The sequence below is a fragment of the Urocampus carinirostris genome, chromosome 9 (genome assembly GCF_059441175.1).
Source record: "Urocampus carinirostris isolate Australia breed hairy pipefish chromosome 9, RoL_Ucar_1.0, whole genome shotgun sequence".
NCBI lineage: Eukaryota > Metazoa > Chordata > Actinopteri > Syngnathiformes > Syngnathidae > Urocampus > Urocampus carinirostris.
In genome coordinates this window covers 22,778,082-22,798,932 of record NC_142357.1, presented here as the reverse complement: position 1 = coordinate 22,798,932, position 20,851 = coordinate 22,778,082, and the positions used below count along the sequence as shown (strand labels likewise).

Here is a 20,851-nt window from a genome sequence, read left to right as displayed (position 1 = left end):
GACCGTTAAAAGCCGTTAATTTCATTGATATTGACTGGATATTTCATTCCGTGCCAGAAGACCAGAAAATGTATTTAATAATTGTGCACTTTTTGTCTTGGAGTGGGACTGGTGTGCTTAACAGTGAAGGACCGATACCAACTTTTAGTATTCAGAAAAGGCTGATAACATATATTTGGAGCCAATAATCCGTTGCTGTAAAAGCTTCAAAATTGGTGCTAGAAATTTCATAACAATGCATAAATAAACAAAGAATATTTGTTATAAATTCAAATACAACTTTATATTAAATAAATTATAATGACAACACAACGAACATGACTAATTTTCATTTAAACCAAAAACTAACAGTGCAGGATAAGGCTTAGCAGCAACTCGCATAGAGGTACATGAATAGCTCCCTGATTTTTTTTTTTTTTTAATAATAAAGTAAAATATCTATACAACCTACATGACTTACATTAACAAAGCCTTGAATTGAAAAATTGTGGGCACTCCTGTTATAGAGCCAAACTGACTAACTAATGTCATAAGAGCTAATTACAGTGGGACCTCGCTACTTGGCGGTTCGACAATCGCGGCTTCAGAGCGTCGCGGTCTATAATGGTTTAAAAAAAAAAACATTTTTTTTTTTTGAAGGGGCGTCGCTACTTCGCAGATTTTTACTTTTTGCGGGTTTATTCGGTGGGACGTTAGCGGACGCGGGATAAGGCGGCCGGCTGGATGGGACGGGACGGGGGGGCGGCGGGGGTCGCTCCCGGGCTGCGCAACGGAGCGAGTTCGGCGGTTCGCCGTAACTGGGGGGAGCCCGCTCGTCCGACGACCCCAGTAGCGCGGTGCGACGACAGGCGGCCGTCCGCATGCGGCGTGCGAAAGGCGGTGGACATGCGCGGGACCCCCGTAACTGTGTCTGTGTCGTGCGTATTGTGCCCGAAAGTACCCGTGCCGCGGGTTAGAGCCTCGCTCGCTCGCGGGAGCGACCGAACGGCACCCGCGGTGCGGCGCAAGTAAAAACCCTGTCTTGAATTTGTCTCCGATCGTCCCGGGCGGACGTAAAATCACCGAGCTGTACGACTCTAATGTGATTCGCAGCTGCGATTGGCTGGCCACCAGTTCAGGGTATCCCCTGCCCACTGCCCGCAGATGGCTGGGATTGGCTCCAGCCCCCCCGCGACCCTAATAAGGATAAGCGGTGCAGATAATGAGATGAGATGAGATTATTATTATTATTTTTTTTTCTTTTTTCTTTTTTTCTTTTTTGAAGGGGCGTCACTACTTCGCAGATTTTCACTTTTAGCGGGTGGTTTTGGTCCCCATTAACGGGGTCTAAAAAATAATAATTAAAAAAAAAAGTATATATATAATATATATATATATATATATATATATTTTTTTTTTTTTTTAAGGGTCGTCGCTATTTCGCAGATTTTCACTTTTTACGGGTGGTTTTGTTCCCCATTAACCGTGTCTAAAAACAATAATAATTTTTTTTTGAAGGTGCGCCGCTACTTCGCGGATTTGCACTTATCGCGGGTGGTTTTGGTCACCATTAACCGCGATAACCGAGGTCCCACTGTAATCAGTCTCAGAAGGAGGGAAGGGGAGAAGTCAGCGCAACGGAGAGAGAGCTGTGCTGCTTAGGAGAGCATAAATAATCGAATAGTCAAATGAATAAAAACGTAGGTACCCATTTCTGTCAAATTCCCGACTATAAGCGCTGATAATCGCCACGCCCAATAATCCATTGACCTCGAGTCCTTACTGTATTTTTTCGTGTGTAACGCGCACTCGTGTACAACTAGAATCCCTGATTTTTGATAAAAGTCTGTATAAAATTCAGTTTCCGTTAGAAATTACAATGCATTCATTTAATGTCCTTCAAAGTGCAATTTATCATTAGATACACTAAAGATTTGTTTCTTTTGTCATGCTTTTTTTTTTGCGTTTATTCATACCTTTCAGGACAATGGTTAGGATTTGGTGCTCTAAGCGCTGTGACCCGTGTTTGATTTCAGTTGTGGTCAAAATATTTTTGACTGATCAATCATTGCACAAATATGGTACTCTTGTATAATGAGCGCCCAAACTTTAGTTATTTTTTAGGTATAAAAAAAAATGTGCATTTTAAACAGATAAATACAGTACGGCTTGTTGTTTGTCTCAGTTCACAAGGGAAAATTTTGCTGATATCTTAATATTACAACTATTTATTTCATGCCAAAAAATATGTCATATGTATTAAAGGCTTCATGTATTTAACCCCAAAATTTCGTAGATTGGCTGGGCCAGGAATAAAAAAATCGCAATTTCATTTGTTTTATCGGCCAATGCGATGTCTCAAATCTGATATGGTGGCGATACATGAGGAAAAAGGGATTATATTTCCCTTTTTCTCATGCATTTTTGAATAAATACACATGCAGACCTCTACATCAATTTATTTTTTTATATAAATAGATTCATTTTTTCTTATTGGTTTTGAATAAAAAAGGAATTTGTATATTTTTAACCGCAAAGTTTTGTAATTTACATTTAAAAAATCAAAATACAATAGAAACGGCTGTGTTTTTTTTCTATGAAATTTGATCAATGTGTGAGTGTGTGTGTGTGAATGGGTAGTTGTAAAGTACATTGTAAAGCACTTTAGGAGGTCTTCAGTGACAAGTTAAAGCGCTAGAAATACAGCCCGTCTACCACTTCTTGTTCGTCGAACAAATGACCCGAAATTAGTTTTTTTCCTTCAGAACACTTGATGATCACAAAACAAAGGTTTTACCACGGACTGGTTTAATGTCTAACTACGTATATTGTCGCCGCTTGGCCCAACGATAATATTAGTAATAATAACAAACGTAATAAAAATAATTGAAAAAAAAATCACTTGGTAATTACCAGACCATTACCGATCTATATGAGATAGGTACAAGGCATTTGATTTTATCTCATCATCACGCTATTTTTACTCATTGTGTCATGTTGTACAATGTTTTTTTGGCCGATCTCTTTCCCATAATGCTTCATTACAAGGTTGTACAACATGGTGCCATTAGTAATATTGATGTGATAATGAGATTAAATCAATGCCGTTCTTATATGTCATCACAATCGTATCAGGCTAGTGGTTAGGATTTGACGCCCTTACTGTCACGATCCGGGTTTAATTCCGGATATGATTCCAGCTTCATACAATGATAAGCAAATGAGGTAATTGATATTTGTTGTCGGATCATTGCTCAATTACAGGTAATGTAATACCGCTAATAAAACCTCGGTATGATGCGCACTCAAACTTTAAGGGTTGGTTTTCCGTGAAAAATGCGTGTATACTCGAATACATTATGTATAAGCAAAAAAAAAAAGGGTATCTTTGTTCTTTCTCTGTGGCCCGGTACCAAGCGGCCTGTGGCTGCTGACCACTGATTTAAGCAATATTCAAAGAGCAAAAATATTTTTGACATTTCAACTTGTTAATAGTTTGTAAAAAAATAACTGTCTCATGGACAGTTTGAATCTCAGTAGTGCGGCTAGACCTTGCATTTTCATGATCTGTGACTTGCTGACATGTCTTTTTACGAGTCACAAAGGTGGTCCCGTATTTGGTGGTGCTTACCGCCCCCCTTGTGCACCTGACAATCCCTTCCCTGCGACTAAGTTGCACACTCTAAGAGGTTATCTGGCCCACTGTCATGTGTGGAATGTGAGCCTCAACACCCGAAAGGGCCTCTCTTTGCTGTCCCTCGTAACAAGAGCCGGCCAAAGATCCCTTGACAACCTTTAAAAGGAGAGACTTTCAAAGCCAGCCATGGAGGGAGCAGCACTTCAAAGGAATTTCAATACATATTTTTTTTTCTTTTTCTATTAAGCCCATCAAGGATTGGTCAATGGCGAATCACCTCCATCCTTGTGAAATATTCTATGAATCACAGAATTAGCATTTCCTTTCGGTGAAGAAAAACGACTAAAAATAAACTACGGATGTTTCTACTTCCCGCACTTCTCGTTTGATAAATTCCTATTCCTGCGAGCTAAGCATTTGTCGGTCTTGAATCATCACTTCAATCTTACCCCATCTGGGAAATCTGAATAATAGCTCGTGGAAATTTTTAAGCAACTCAGATAAGAGGGTTCCGTCAATGGGGAAATGACAAAATAAATGTTTTTTAAAATTATTTTTATTAATTTACTATTTTTACCAGCATGTGATAAATGTTTACTTTTAAGGGACCTTGTGTATATTTGGTCCCTCCTTGTGGTAAAAAATGAAGAAAAAAACCATTGAATTGAATAATAAGCAAAAATACACGAACCATCATATAGACATGCCATTTTTTAAATAGCATACATTTTACATAACATAAGTCATGCCTAAAGGGAACTTACACAATTATCTGACATCTTGCTGCTGCGGGTATCCAAAAACCTCAAAAAGGCTATGCAGAAAATGAGAAGTAAAATGGTGCATCTTGGTTATTTCTTCTTTCCGTAGTTTTTTTCTTTGTTTTGCTTTTTAGCACTCATTTTCGGTTTCACTACACCATACAGCGACATACAGTGGTCAAATATTACACATCGTACTTTAAAAACAATTCGATTAATCCATGATGTTGTGCTGTCACTTAAAATTTCCTTAGTGAAGGCTTTTGATGCCATGTTTGATGCCAAGGGAAATTAACCAAAACCAGGGGTCTCCAATGAGGTGTCCGTGGGAACCAGGTAGCCCCCTGTCAACACCTAAGGAACCCACAGACAGGTTCTGAAAATACCACACCAGTGATGGGTCATTGTGATTTTCCAGGAAATGTGATTTTTAAGTTGCATGTTGTTTTAGTGGTTGACATGAAAAGTCATAAAAGGCATTGAAATTTTTATTCTAAAAAAGATACCTTAATTGGCATTAACATGTCTTAAATCCAATTTTCGAAAGTCTTGTGAACACATTAAGTTTCTTTTTTTTTGACAAAAAAAGATTTAATAACATTTATCAATTGTCTATTTTAATAACTCACCGTTTTACTTTGGTTGCAACATGGTGTGACCACAATAATAGAGCTATAAAAACAGTGATGTGGTTTCAGTTGGACCTAAAAGAGCAGACTTAGGTCTTAGGTCCTAAGTCTACCCACAATACACATGGCAACTTCGGACAGAGACCTTTACTTTGGACGAGGGGTCTTCTACATGGTGCCTGGGGGCACCAGGGTTCCCCCTGTGGACAGCAGAGGTACCTGCAGACCTGTTTTGAAACTAGCTCACTATTGCTGAGTCATTAAGATTTTATAGTACAGTAAAATGATTATTTTAGCGGTTGACTAAGTCTAATCCTACTTCCAATACAGTAATTGACCTGGTTATAACATAATAACAACATAGTAATAGCATGATAATTTACTTTAGAAATGCATATCAAACAGGGAGACTTTAGCGCTCAATAGTAACAAAAAGTAGCTCTCAGCTTGACAAAAGTTGTAGACACATGCATACAGTATAAAGAAAAGTCGGACGAACGTTTTTTCGCCATCGCTAAAAGCTTTGCCAGGAGTACAGAACACAATGTATTGTGTGCAAGAAATATGTGTTTTTTGTTTTGTTTGTTTCAACTATTTTTTTAGTCTACTTAGTTTTAGTTTTGATTTCAAAAGGCATTAAAAACCCTTAAACAGTTTTGTATTTCACTTGCCTTAAGCCTTAAGGTGTAAGAGCTCTGGACTGAGCCTATGTTAGTCCAACTTCGAATAATTACAACCTTGTAATAACATTCTAACAACATAGTAATAGCATGTTAAGCTGTTGGTTTAGAAATACAAATCAAACTGTTAGCCCTTCAGTCCAATTAGTAACAAAACTTAAAGTTGGCCTCCGTTCATATTTTATGGAGCGCATTCTCGTTGTACAAGTTAAGTAGGTCATGCTATGGCGTAAAGGCATGAGTCCCTGACCTTTATGGTTGATAACTGAGCAATTGTTACACAAAGTAGGCCGATCTTGCTCCGGATTAATTTTTGCTTTTCCCAGCATTTTCTTCCCCCTCTAAAAGGGAACAAACCCTCGGAAGTGGCACAATCAGAGCGTCTTTTCATACCTTTCAGAGCGGCAGGGTTCAACAGCCTAAACGCCTTAATGCAAACCTTTTGTTCATTAAAATTCCCCTTTCTGTATATATTTTGTCTCACTTAATCGGTTGCGTATCCCTGCAAGCGACTGTAATTAACGAAGGCCAGACTGAAGCAATTTCACCCTTTTAAACAGTCACAGTGTTCATTTAACTCATTTTCACCCATCATAAATGCTTAATTGACAAGTTTTCTTGCTGTGGGGTGTTCTTCCTCTTTCCCGTTGTCTTATGACTTTTCCATTACAAGTTTCCTCATTCAACACACCCCTTGGATGTGACTCTTGGTAAGTTTATTACCCACAAAAAAAAACTAATCACCCTTTTTTTCCCCAATTGAGAGGTGAAACAATCAACGGTCAACTACGAACACACTCAATGATGCATAACCATCATTACATTGTAAAGGTACTGGCATTTAGTGGGTGAAGTTTCTGCATTGGTACTGAAGAAGTGCCAAAAGTATTCACCCGCATATGCGTTACAGAGCTTGGTGGGGATGCTAGTCCGCTAGTAGATAAGATTAAGGATCGACCTATAAGGGTTTTTCAAGTCCAACACCGATTATTAGTGTTAAGAGGAGGCCGATAACCGATTTTTGGAGCCAATGTTCATTTACTGTAAAAGCTTAAAAAATGGCGTGAAAAATTTGTAATAATGGAAAAAGAAACAAAGATTATTTATAATAAATTCCAATAAAACTTTGATAGCGCTCTGAAACCTTTTAGGAATTGGAATTTCAACACGATTCATCGTTCAGTTTCGGATGACTAATAAGTGGTATTCCTCTGTTCTCTCCTTAAGCCACACAAGTGGAGTTCGATTTTAAATTCAATTCAAACGTTTGTTTACACGGGTAAATCCAATAAAGCCAGGGTCTCATTCACAAAGGTCCACTGGTCACAGTGATCAGTGAACATGCATTACAATAAGGCTACTATAGTACGCTAAATAAAGCCTACCTGTGTACAACTAGTTGTGATCGTGAATATTATAACATTTAGCTACATTGGGTCGCTTACAGTGTTGGTGAGGTTTGCATGACTGTCTTATTCAACTCATTATATAAACAACGATCACTTTTTTTTTGTTATAATCAGACCATTCAATATTTCTTAAAAACACATAAGAAACACATCGCGACACTATCGGAAGCATAGGAAAACCCAAGTGCGCGTTTAAGTGAAAGAGAGTCAGATTCTGCAAGGGAGTCGGATATAGGCTAACACCAGTGTTTGCTGCTTCCGCGTGTGCCGCTGCACGTTGACATTTCCTTGGCGTTTCAGTCAAGGGTTTTTGTTTACAACAGATATAATAAAGAAACCTTTCTAGACAGGCAGGGAGTTTTAGCCCCAAAGTCGCTCGATTTTTATTTATTTACCTTTTTTAAAGATGTGTCTTTTAACTTGTTTATTACTTAACGTAAACCGTACTAAATTCTAATGCTAACCAGCATCTTAGAGCTTTCCTTTTCATGAATAGAGAAACAGCTGACTATCATTTTTGGTATTATTTATTCATTAGAGTTATAGTAATAATACATGATTCAGAAAAGGTTTCCAACTTGGTCACATTTCTAGATCATTGACATTTTGTCTAAAAATTGGCTCAGTTAAGTAAGCTTGGTTCGGATGCATTTTCACCCCTTGCACTTACTGAGCAGCACTAATGCTAGCATCCTTGACGGTGACAATTTCCACTAAAACTAGCAGCAGCATCTGCGACAGTTTTCACTTTCTGGGATTGAATTCACAGTGCATTAAATAGTTTATAAAAAAACATGAATTACTCTTGCAGAATATATAAATATATCACCCAGGCGTATATCTAAACTCCATCCTGTCAACCTCAGCCAATTGCTCCCCTTATCATTGATTGCAATTCCTTTTATCAAGCAATAATATACAACAGACAGACCATGTAGAACCCTGCGACATTATTGGCATTCTATGAAGACGTTACCATGTGCTAACAGTGACCCAGACGGACGAGCTAAGATTGGGCTAACAAAAAAATCAAACAAGGTTTTACAATTCTTTTTATACGGCAAACACAATTTGAAAAATCACAAAAACTTAATATATGGGGAAAATGTTTAAATTCATTTCCGTAAAAATAATCTTGAGTTTTTTGCAAGGTTAGAAAGTACGACTTTTTAATTTGAAGGCTCTCCCAATGTAATTTATATTCAAACAAGATAACAGTTGCCATAGTATTCAAAGGATAAGACAAGTATCAAGGTATACATTACAAATTGTAACCCCCAGGACCAATGGCTCCATTCTTGTTTAAAGCCTTTGTTTGATTCTTGCTGGCTAAAAGATGCATGGGGGCTTGCTATCTGCACTCAGCCTTAAACCCTACTGAATACAGGGATTGACCATCGGGGCCGCAGTGAATGAGAAGCCTTGTGTAATCTATGCCAGCAGACCCCCATTGGTGGTCCCAGATAACGCCAGCAGTTTTTAACCTACAGCGTACGACAGGTCGGCTTCTCGTTTAACACACACAATAGAGGAAATTATTCTGTCTGGTATCGATTGCCAAGATAGCATAGTACCATTGGAATAACTTACCTTGTGTTTGAAGTTATAGTTTTTCCCTTGTCGTCTTTCTTCTTGGTGTGCAGATATTTGATAAGGGTGGGTGGATCGATTTAGATATGTAATATAATCGATACTGAGTGAGTGCTTGATCGGATCGATACTATTGTCTTAAGATCAATACTATCTTTAACTATCACTATAATAATTAGGGATCAGAATTTTCCGCGGATCCGCGGGTTTCCGCTGTTTTTGAACCCCAAAGGTCATTCCCGTAAATCGTCTAAATTCGATGAGAAAATATTTTGGGGGGGGTGAGGTATGATACGTGACTGTTTCATCACCCCAAGTTAGCAGTTAGAGATCGCGAGAAAAATCGGCAAAAAGAAGCGCAGCGCATTAGATCTATAACACACAACAAATAGATCGACTCCTACCATTGGTCGATAGGTTCGCTGATAACCAATCAGCGGAGCTTTTGTTCAGAGCATTGGCTTTCTCAAACATGGCGCTCCTTCCGGTCTTTTCGAACGGTGAAATGAGTGTTTGAAAAAGTAAATATGAAAATACTAAGAAAAGAAGACGAGGCTTTTGTCTCCGAGTGCAATTTTCACATAGCAAATAAGATAAATGCCGTTGGCTTCGGGTGGGTTTGCCCCCCTGAGCCCCCCACCGGGCTCCGCCCTGGACCTGGCCGGGGCCTGCGGCCCCTGGACCCTGGCTATTTCAGCTGAAAATGAAAATCTCCATTCTGATCCCTGAATAATGTTGTTAGTTTATCGCAAAATTATACGTACATTATAACTTTCAAATTCGATCCAATTGTGTCACTTTATCTGTACTACTAATTTTATTTTCAACATATTATGCAATAAAAGGGGTTACTTTTTTTTGCCGAACTATAAACTGCACCTCATTATAAGCCTCACCGTAAAAAATATCATCCAATGAAAGATTTTTTTTCCCATATAAACCACATCGAATTATAAGGCACATGAGATTAAAACAGAAGATAAGTCATATTTCGTATAAGATAAATATCATGTAATCTGGTTTCACTACTAAAATAAATTGATTATTTCCTGAATGGCTACAGTATGTAGAAGCATTTATTAGTAATGCATTTCTGAATGTATCTAGCGTATTTCCAGGTCAGCAAAGGTGCGCACTTGATTGTAATGTGTACTTTCATATCTCTGGCAAGTCGGTGGTTTTAGGGTGTACCAAAAAGTCAGGAAAATATCGTAATTTAGTTGTCTTGTTGACTTTGTTATACAGTTTTTGCTACAATGCTGCTTTTTGGTTTGACTCTCATGCATGGCCTTTGTTCTGAAACATTTGTTGGAAGTATTTTATAGTTTATATAGTTAAGGCCCCCTTGCATGGCTGCCTTTGGCTATCGAAGTGTGTGTGTGTGAATTAGTAAAGTGTGATGTACATTGTGAAGCGCTTTGGGGGTCTTCAGTGACTGATTTAAAAGTGCTGTACTAATGCAGTCCATTTACAGTATTTGCCCTTTGACTTCATTTTCAAAATAATGTGACATGGAAGGTATTATAGTCACCATGTTGATCTTGTTATATTTGCATTTTCATTACTTTGCTTCCTTTTTGGTTTGACTTTTTTATACTGCTGAAGTTGGCATTGTGGTTATTTATGTAAAATATACAAGTTTTGTGCGGTTTATATCTTATTAATAAAGGTACTCATGGGGAAGGAGTTCTGTTTTAAATTATCTGGAGATTGAAAGTAAAAGGTGTCAGTATCGGATGAGTATTGATCAATACTATCCTGTGTTTACTTGGATCGGATTGATAGCCAAAATATAGTTATCGTCCACCCCTAGTGTTTGATGCTCCCTTTTTGGGCCAAAGTTTCATTTTTTTTTTCTCGTAAATTTGAATAATAACCTGGTCAAAAAGCTGGCAGGCACTAAACTTGATGCGGCAATCTTACATACTATTTGGAAAAGCGTGTGCATTATAGTCGTCTGTCCCGTGTGTGGACCTTCCCAACATGGAGGCTGATGTCTTCCATTGTTCGCCCCCCCTCGGGAAGAAATGCTGCAATGCAACACACTCACAATGGTAGCTGTTGACTTGTGGCATTACAGTGGTAGAAGATGACAATATGTCCAATCCGTGTTTTTTGTCGTTGAAGTGGTAATGCTAGAAGAGCACTGCATACCACTATTTCTGATCCATATGTCAGTGTTACATTTGGGTTGGCCATGGTCCAATTTTTTTCTGTGTTGTTTTGCTACTTTTTCCCTTTTTTTATTTTCTTTGTTTTTGTATGTGTTTGTCTTTCTGTCGGTCACCCCTCTCGAGGGAATATGACCAAGGTAGATAAATAGATGGATAAATATGTCTGTGTTGATGCCTGATCCGCATCTGCATCCTGGAATGTTCTTTTCCTATAGTAGGGACCACCTGTATTCCTTGAAGGATTAGTTTGGGAAAGGCACCAAAGGGGGAAGGGGGATTAGATGTTTATTTTTGGACTTTTAAATCACTGGGGATATATCATAGTTATACCTGGTTATGACCAACTTCTTGTTGACAAATTATTTGAAAAAACACAAAGGTGTGTTCAAAAAATAGTAATTCTCTTATTAGCAGTATGTAGGAAGTTTTGCTTCACAAACCCACATCCTGACTGCACCAATGCATCCTCACCACAGCAAATATTTACAGACATTTTTGTGGCAATCGTGACAGTCTTGACAGCTAAGATTAAAAAAAAAGCAATGGCAGCGGAAAAGAATGGTATCCTCTACATTCTTTCCATGCAACCAGTCTCAAAACTATTGGAGAGCAAAGCCATAATTGTTGGTTGGACATATTTCTGCTCCGTTAACTTCCTTGCTTGAGTGCGTGTGGAGGCTTGTTCATTGTCAAATGATTGGGCGATGCTGCCATCTAGGGGCTTTATTATCACACTGCACACCTTCAGTGCGTCTTCTTCCACTTATACTTTATTTATTCAAATATAATTGTGTAACTGTGACTCGTATTGGAATATGTTCGTTTTTTTGTGATGTTGCCTTTATTAGACTTTATACAAAGCTCAAGTATAGTAATTGGCTCGAGATTAGTTATATGGGTGTACCATCTTGTATCATGTATATCAGTGTTTTATTAATCTTATTTCCAAACCGGGAGTCGTTGACCTCAATTCAATTTGCATTTTGCAAATTGATAGCTCAACGGTAAAAATGATACATTGTTTTTGCAGTCTTTCATCATTCATGAATTTGCACTTTTAACTGTAATTTTGAACATAAAACATTGAGTGAATGAACAGAAGGCAAGATCCATCCAAACAAGTAGCTATATTTTAGCTTTATTTATTCAGGAAAAAAATCTTAACTAAAAGTACATAAATTTGAGATGTTCTTTGTACCAACAGATGGCAGTATGTGACCAAACTGCTCCTCTGGTGAGCTGCATTGTGAACATAAGGTTCAGCTTAGTAATAGGAATGTTGGGAGTTTGTGATGCAAGCGAACCCTCTGGAATGAAGGAATTTCTCACACTGTTGACTCCATTCCAGCCAAACCCATTTGGGTGGAACCTTTCCCTTTGTCCACTTTTTTCTTAGAATGTTACATCAGTTGCTTAAAATGGACAAGGATACCATACCAATTTTTAAAAATTAATTTAGAAAAGTAAACAATGAAATTAAAATGTAACAGTTGGGATAGAAAATACGTCCGTCACATCTGAAGTACAATTTTACTGAAACATGAATTCAGTTAAGCAAACATTCACTTATGCAAACATTCAATTATGTGTGTGACATTGTTTGTTGGTGTGTGTCAGGAAATAGGGGAAACATTGCTTTATCTTCCAAAATAAAGTTACTGGTGCCAAGTTTAAAAAAAACAAGAGATATAAACAGTTTTTATTGAAACTTCCAAAAATACAATACTCTGGAAAAATGAAATGTGTGTGCAAATGTGATCGTACAAATCGGTTTTCGTACAAAGAAATGGAATGGATTATGGTCGAGAACCGAGGTTCCACTGTATGTATATCAAAATGGCCTTCGCGCAAATCAGTGACAGAAGTAGCTCTCGGCTTCAAGAAGGTTGGTGACCCCTGGATTAAATGAATATTGGAAAAAAAATTGGTTGAACATTGGATAAGTGTTTGATCATTTCATTCACCGATCCACATCTAGTTGCATGTTTAGGAACACACACATGACTATCTAATCAACACTTAAATCGCATAATCAAAAAAATCCCAAGAAAGCAATCAATTGGACATTCCTGCAGAAGCTTGTTGTGCCAACTCACGCAACTTTTAGTCTGGCTAATAGAATAACAAAACTATCAGCTGAAACCAGTTTTAACTGTCCAACTGAGTCACCAGAATTATAGACAATTGCGCATAAGCCCGGGAAATTAGCGGCCCGGTGTCATCTCACAGTGGAGGGTCTCTCACTGAATTCTCAAATAGCGATCACTGTTTGTTTTTTGTTAGTACATTGTATGGGGAGTTTATTTGCACTTCCCCTCCTCCAATATAACGGTATATATCATTATGTCTTATATTCTATTTTGCTTATAAATGGTTTGATTCAATGTTTCTTGTTCATTGCACTTTTGTTACGATGCATTATTTTTCATTGTACACTTCGGCAAGTCTCCAAAGCACTACCCTGTAAATGTTTTTGCCTATTATTTTATCTTATTTTTCTCTTTTAAGTCTTTGTTATGTGTTAACCATGGAATGCCATGTCTGATCTTATTGCAAACCATATTTACTCTGTTATCAGTGACAAGCCTTTTTTTTTTGCTTAGTAGATATCCAAATTTGATTTGGTACACATTGGGTGCTGGAGAATTATTTAGTCACGCTTGGTTCTCCTATTAAAAATAATGTGTAGAGCAAATTAACACTGTCTGAAAAAATCAATTCCCAATTTTGGCTTACCGTTTTGTAAATTGTATTTTTTTTTGTTTTCAGAACCTGGAGATCGTCTACTCCTACCTCCATGGCATGGAGGCTTTGTCCAACCTGAGGGAACATCAACTCAGGTGGGTATTAAACTGAATTGTGAAATGACCTGTGATTTTGCAGTTTTGAGACATACTTGAATATTCTTAATACTGGACAGTGCCATTACATGGGTCCCCATTATGAATTAATTTTAAAATGTTATTTCGTTGAAGTCCTGCAAATGCCTCAAGTTCTAAATAAGGGGTGGGCAAACTAGTTAGCAGTTCATATTTTTTCATCCAGCTTGCCAAATGAATGTCTTACTAACACGTTGATAATATGTATTAAAAAGACTGTGACTTATAGTTCGGAAAATATGGTATTTATTTTATTTATCAAGATATTTATTACATTTGATGAAGAAAATCTTCTGAGATGGCTGTATTGCATTTGAAGTTTTTTCAATGCATATTATCAAATTTAGTGTTTTAAAAAGGAACATAACTTTTAACTTTGCCTTAATTTGGAGCTGTTAAAAACCATCCATTCATCCATCCATTTTCTGCGCCACTTATCCTAACTAGGGTTGCAGGGTGCCAGAGCCCATCCTGTTCAAAATCAGTTTGATGAAATTGTCTGTTCATAGACATAAGAAGGAAATATAACATGTATTTGTGAATTCCTGCATGTTTGTTTATTCAAAAATGCATATCTTTGCTGCTATTCTAAGCAGGTTTTATCTAAATATTTTGGTCATTTGTTATTTTTGCCTAAATGAAATCTGCAAACCCCCCCCCCCCCCCCCCAAAAAAAAAAAATATATATTTCAATGCCTAAAAATATAAATGCTACAATGACACTTTAGAGCCTCGCTTTTCATTGTAAGAAGCCTATTTAGAAAGCAGCTGGCTACCTGCACGCTAGCATTGGGGTTGCTCCGATTGAGCCAGGTCTCTGTGACGATTAGAACACAATCGTTCCAACTGTAAGTCTCCCACAAGTTGTAGCTCCAGCTCATCTGTTTCATGGGTAATTGATCTGGCGATGGAGAGATACAGGTAGCCCGTGAGGGTTTTTACGTAGCTTAGCATTATCAGTAGGCTTGACCTGCTATTGCCTTCTCCCCTGACACCGCCTCAGTCGCTTCCCGGACCTAAAAACAATTCAAGGAATTTCCGAAGGCGATCAAGATTTCTTTGCGCTCTTCTGACTTTCCTCGGGGTCCGATTTAATTGATGGATTCATTTTCAACGTAACGAGCCGCTCAAACCTAGCTTTTGCTAAGGATTACTGTAAAAATGTTTTAAATGACTGCGACAATATCATAAGAATTGGATAGACCTACATTATCTTTTTTACCCCTCATCTATTGCCAAGTTATCAGATTCAAGACTGTATCGGCTAATAGAAAAAGCTTTTTTGCCAATATTTTTTACACAATGCGGCCCGTGACTCAAAACTCTTGCTCATGCCTGTTCTGAATCCACAACAACTAAACGTGACTTTCCTGGTAGCTTCGTGTGTGTGCATACATTTGGATTATCCCGTCAAGAGAACAATGTAAAGCACATAACTCGTGAGCCGGAACATTCCAAATGGGGACTGACCTCTTCCCAGCACTCTGTCAAACCTCACATTGCCCAAATGATTATGCTCTACATAATGTTTTTGGGTGGGGTCATTTTTATATCTTAAGTAGTTAAAAGTGTGTGGAAAGCTCGTCGCTGGGAGTTTTAGCCACATCGGTTTATACATGTTTTTAAAAAAAAAAGTGATTTAACCTCAATTGCCTCCATGACCTGAAACCTATATTTTGGAAATCCACAAAATTGTGCAGCTTGCATTTAAGAGAAAAAAACGTGTAGCTTTGAAAATGTATTTGATTTCTCAACTGTCTGATTTTTAACAAAATGATGGTTAAATAATATATATGAAAGTATGAGTAATTAAGTTTATAATGTTCCTTTCCCCCCTGCAGAATCATGTGCGAGACAGTGCGTTATGAGAGACACGAAGCCAACGAAGTGCTCTACTAGTAAGTATAATTATGACGATAGACTGTTAAGATTACAAAGGATTTGAGATATGACACTTTTATGGGTGGGGTACATTTGGGGTTTGCTGTACATCACTCTGCGTGTAAGCCATTTGCCGCCAGACATGATTTAATAAGTGCAAGCTTAATGGTTAGGCGCATCTTTTTGTCTGGCTGATTATCACTGACTACCTTGAGTCATGCCTACACTTAATAATGTGTTGAAAATATTTGGACAGAGAAGTAAACAATGGGGATTTTTTTTTCTCATTTGGTTAATTTCGGTTGGCAGTTGCATGTTAGATGTTGGATCTGCAGTATTTAAAATAATTAGTTTATTTTAATATATATACTTTTTACAATCTGCAATCATGTTTCTGTTCGAATTGAATTATTTTTTCCATATATGATTTGGTTGTTGATGTCTTTTTTCCCTCTAAATTCTACAGTGCTTTCGGGAACTAATAGAAAATGTGTGTCTAAATACTTTAATTCCCATTTAATTGATATATATTTTCAGTTACGATTAAAATCGGCCAATTTCTTGCTTTTGTTTTGGAATTTCAAAATTTTGATTCATGAGGCTCATTGTATTATATGTTGTCTGAGCTTATGTATGTATAGTTTTTAAAGCCTAAATTAGTCATAATTATTAAAGATTTATGTTTTATTTTTCAGATTTGACACACTAAAGTAGTTGTCCAATCAACTTACTTTTAGTTTACTTTTTTTCAATTTAGCGTTACATATTATGCAGTCCATAATACTAATTTTACTTATATTTATGTTTTATTGTCAAATGTGTTTCTCATTTCAGGCAGCATGGCAGCGCCGTGGTTAGCACGTGTGTGGCACAATTCTGAGGTCATGAGATAGAACCTTCCTGTGTGGAGTTTGCATGTTCTCACCGTGCTTGCGTGGGTTTCTTCCGGGCACTCCGGTTTCCTCCCACATTCCAAAAACATGCGTTTCAGGTTAATTGGCTGGTCCAAATTGTCCCTAGGTGTGAATGAGCTAGTGTGATCTCTGTCTCTGTGTGCCCTGCGACTGGCTGGCAACCAGTTCAGGGTGTCCCCTGCCTACTACCCGAAGATAGCTGGGATAGGCTCCAGCACCCGCGCAACCCCATTGAGGATAAGCGGTGCAGATAATGGATGGATGGGTATTTCTCATTTCGTCATCACAATTTACATTAATGAGCTTCTTTCACACAATACACTAAATAGTTTTGATGATTTTTTCTGTATTTTCTCATAATCATTCTGCTAATTTCTGAAATACACATCTTTTTTTAACCTTCACTGACATTATGGTATAATTTGATTTATAACACATTGTAGATTACATGTAAAAAATGTGTCAATTTTTTTCATTTATTTTGCTTTTATCAAAGACTTAACAGTTTGAGTGTTGCATTTAGTCCCCTAGCTTTGAGTTGGGCAACTAGCTTTGAACATTTATTGTTACCAAAGTAAACATTATTCAACCCCTTAAAATTTGCCCAATATTCCAATCCAAGATGTACCCATATTGAAAGATGTTCTTGAACCGTTTTGAGAATATGCACACTTTTGGTCTCTTTCAAAAGTTAATACTCTGAAGATAACTAGTGCAAGTGCTACTAACACTGAGTAAAGAGTTTTTTTATTCTTGCCCTAATTTTATTTTATTTTTTTCCATTAAATGCCTGCAGATGAGTGTAGCATGGGCATCTTCGCTGGAAAACCAGTGAGACAATAGCTTTTGAAGCCTGACCTGGTACCTTGTCAAATGTGATCACAATCTGAAAAACTAAACATTGTATTTTACACATTTTGTGTATCAGTCTCAGTTGCCTACTTAACCCTATTCAGTGTACAGATATATAGTATTGAGTGAATGACAGATAATCGTTGAAAAGTGTAAATTTTTTCCACACACATGCACACTAAACCACACACTTACACAAACCAAAGCCCATGAAAAAGTGCCTATATGGCGAAAAAGCCCAAACCCTGCAGGATTTACCGTCGGCAGATTACAGTGCTCTTGTAGATAAGAGGCTGACCTGACACATTTTTACTTGAGGTTTCTATCTTCTGATCAGCCTTTTAACCTCCTGGTTTATAAATACACCAGCTGGCTGCCACTGTCCCTGTGTTTGCTTGTCTGTTCAATGTAGCCTTACATATCTCAGTACATGATTCGGATTACTATTGTGGCTGAAATTTGTGTTAATACGATACTATTTTTAAAGCATGCTCTGAACTGAGATTGAGATCACACAATGTCATGGCTATCTATGTCCTACACCATGCTTTTATATTGCACGTCTGCTGTATTTTGTCTATAAATGATGCTGCCATTTTCTTTTTCCTAGTTACCCGCAAAATGGAAAATGTGCATTGAAAGCGTGTCCCTGAACAAGTTTTCTCGACAGACTTTCCTTTGTGTGGATGCTGTCGAAGGCTCAAAAGTTATGTTGAGGACGCAGAGACTCCCCTGTGTGCCTTTAAAGATGATGGGGTGGCAAACAAACTTTTTTGCGTGATATATTTTTAGCTTTTCGCTCACGTCGGACGACATGACGAGTGTCCCAGCATCAGTCCGAGCCAAATACAGACAGACGTCAACGTTTGATGACTTCATGCTGTCTACATTTATATTTGGGAACAGGACTCTGAGAAACAAGAAATTTTTTTATTGCATTTTTATATATGTTCATTACTTATTTTGAAGAACTGGTTCAATGGATTAAGTTCTTCAAATTACAAACCCCGGAAAGCTCCCTTAAAACCTGCCTTGAAATAGAATAATGTTATGTTTTAGTGTTTACTTTTTGTTACTAATTAGTGCAAAGGGCACACACTTTGATATGCATTTCTTTAATAAATATAAAAAAATAATAAATATACATATATAATTTAATGAATATAAATATAAACATATATAATAATTTTTTTCTTACTTTGTTGTTACTGTGTTATTACCAGGTTTATTATTGGAAGTGGGGTTAAATAGACTCAGTCAACCACTAAAAGATATTTTTACTTGAGAATCTCAATGACCCAGCACTGGTGAGTTATTTTCAAAAACAAGTCTGCGTGCGCCTCATCTGTCCATGGGGGCACCCTCTATGCACGCTGGAAACCCCTGCATAGACGGTGGCAAAAAAACTTGGTTTAGTTAGCTTAATTTGTCCTTCTAAGACTTTTCTTCACTACTGTACTCAACCATGAAAAATGTTGTCCAAATGGTGGACAGCTTACACGTCTCTTAAAGTTATAAAGCAATCAAATAATACCGTATTAATTTGTGTATGACGTGCACCCCTAATTTTTTATTAGAAATCAGTATACAATTTTGTTCTTTTTTTTATTAACTCAAACTTTGCAGTGGGATACAACAGGGATCAGACAGTAGATATTTATCTCATTTTGACATTTTTTTAGTGCCATAAACTAATGTTGATTTTGTTGTGCGTTTGACGTGTTCCAATACCTTCTATTCTTCTATTCTATGCATTGTAAGGGACACATTTATTGTCATTATAACATGTGAAATAACATTTGTATCTAGTTCCATTGCTAAAAATGGCTTGTGTGATAATGAGATAAAAGCCAATTCCTTTTCGCACGTCATCTATATCACTGGTAGTTGCGTGGTTAGAGTTCGGTGTTCCCGCAATAATACCGTTAAACCTCGTGTATAACGTACACCCAAACTTTGTTATTTTTAGGTACGAAAAAGTGTGTTATACACAAATATGCTAACCTCAAAGCTTATTTGTTACCTGTGTTCGACCAACTACTTTTACTATATTAGCATTCTAAACTGTTAAATATCTGTAACAAAGCTACATGCATTTTATCATAAAGTGTTAATTTTGGCTGCCTAAAAAGATGGGAAAAACTGATTTTCATGGGAAAATGCAACTAAAACTAACATTGCATTTTCCCAAAATAAACTGTTTTTGTTATGCTCTTCTCAAAAATATGAAAAGCTGTTTTTTATACCCCAGCCTCACAATTTTTTTTTTTTTGATGCCATGTTGGGAGCGGAGGAGTGCGATTTCTGTCACCAAGCACACATTGAACAATAGTGTCAGTTGAAAGAAAGCCGAGCATTCCCGGCCGAGACTGCGCGTCGGCCATATCTTGCCGTACACTCGGCCCAATTCAGTCAAGCTGTCGTTGCATTCGCTCAAGACAATTTCTTTCAATTTGCGACGTGTAAGATGTGAATGTCAGTCAGAAAAATTGACAACTTGGTCCCAGCCACACTGCCAGGGATCTGCTAATAGCCTCCATGCTAGCTGAACTTAGCTCGGTTACTATCTCAACCTCTGCAAGTTGGCTGTTCTCCGGCCATTTAGCTGTGGGCTAACAGTATGTACCATAAACTCCGGACTACAAAGTGCACCTGATAAAATGCCGCGTGCTAAATTTTAGGAAGAAAACTTAATTTTGTCCTCGTATAAGTCGCACAGTATTTAAAGCTGCAGGCTTAAATTACCATAAAAATGAACTAACTCACATCCATTTCTTGCACACTTGGCGCAAACCACTTGTGGAATTTGATGTTGAAGGCTTTGAATGCAGACAGCCAACTGTACCTTGCCCCCGCAGACCCAATTAAGTTTTCAGCTGTACTGCAATTTGTTTACGTCATATGTTATCAGATCATGTGACCATCAATGATGGAGACAAGCGGGGTGATTACGAAAACGAGCGCAAAAATGCTACTACCCCAAAAGAAAATGCGAATGAGGGCTGCTTTGTGTAAAAGTGCTAGACGACAGCGCCAGGGCACCCATATTTTAAGAATATTGCCAGATTGCAACACAGGCATGGTAATTGTGCTGCTGTTATCTGTGATTGTCACGGTAATGGACCAAATTGCATTCTCTTGCAAACGTTCCTCAAGGATTAAAGCAAACTGCAGCGACCTGACAATAACTCTGATGATATGGAAAGGGAACAAAGGCTTGCTTTGCTTGATAGATAACTTCCACTGCTGATTTAAAAATCGGTGGACTTGATTTGTGAGTGAGAAAGTTGAAATGTCCTGAGTACTTAGTTTATATTGAATAAATACCGTCAAACGTTTTGCTCCTACTATTTATTTTATGAATATATAATTACTCCTGCTGGTGCTTCTACCTTCTCACCGTTGATTCATTGATTCCAAGTTTTCGGGCAGTAGCTCGATTTCTTTCTTCAACTGCCATATTGAT

General features: G+C 37.6%; 1 protein-coding gene across 5 annotated transcripts in view; it reads left to right on the top strand.

The window, feature by feature from the left end:
* rapgef2b (Rap guanine nucleotide exchange factor 2b) overlaps window positions 1–20,851 on the top strand; it is a 124,704-nt gene that overhangs the window by 29,439 nt on the left and 74,414 nt on the right. For all 5 annotated transcript variants that reach the window (XM_088343270.1, XM_088343266.1, XM_088343268.1 and 2 more), the window contains exons 2-3: window positions 13,629–13,699; window positions 15,580–15,636. In XM_088343270.1, the coding sequence (XP_088199396.1) occupies window positions 13,629–13,699; window positions 15,580–15,636 (128 nt within the window). The remainder of the gene's footprint in view (window positions 1–13,628; window positions 13,700–15,579; window positions 15,637–20,851) is intronic.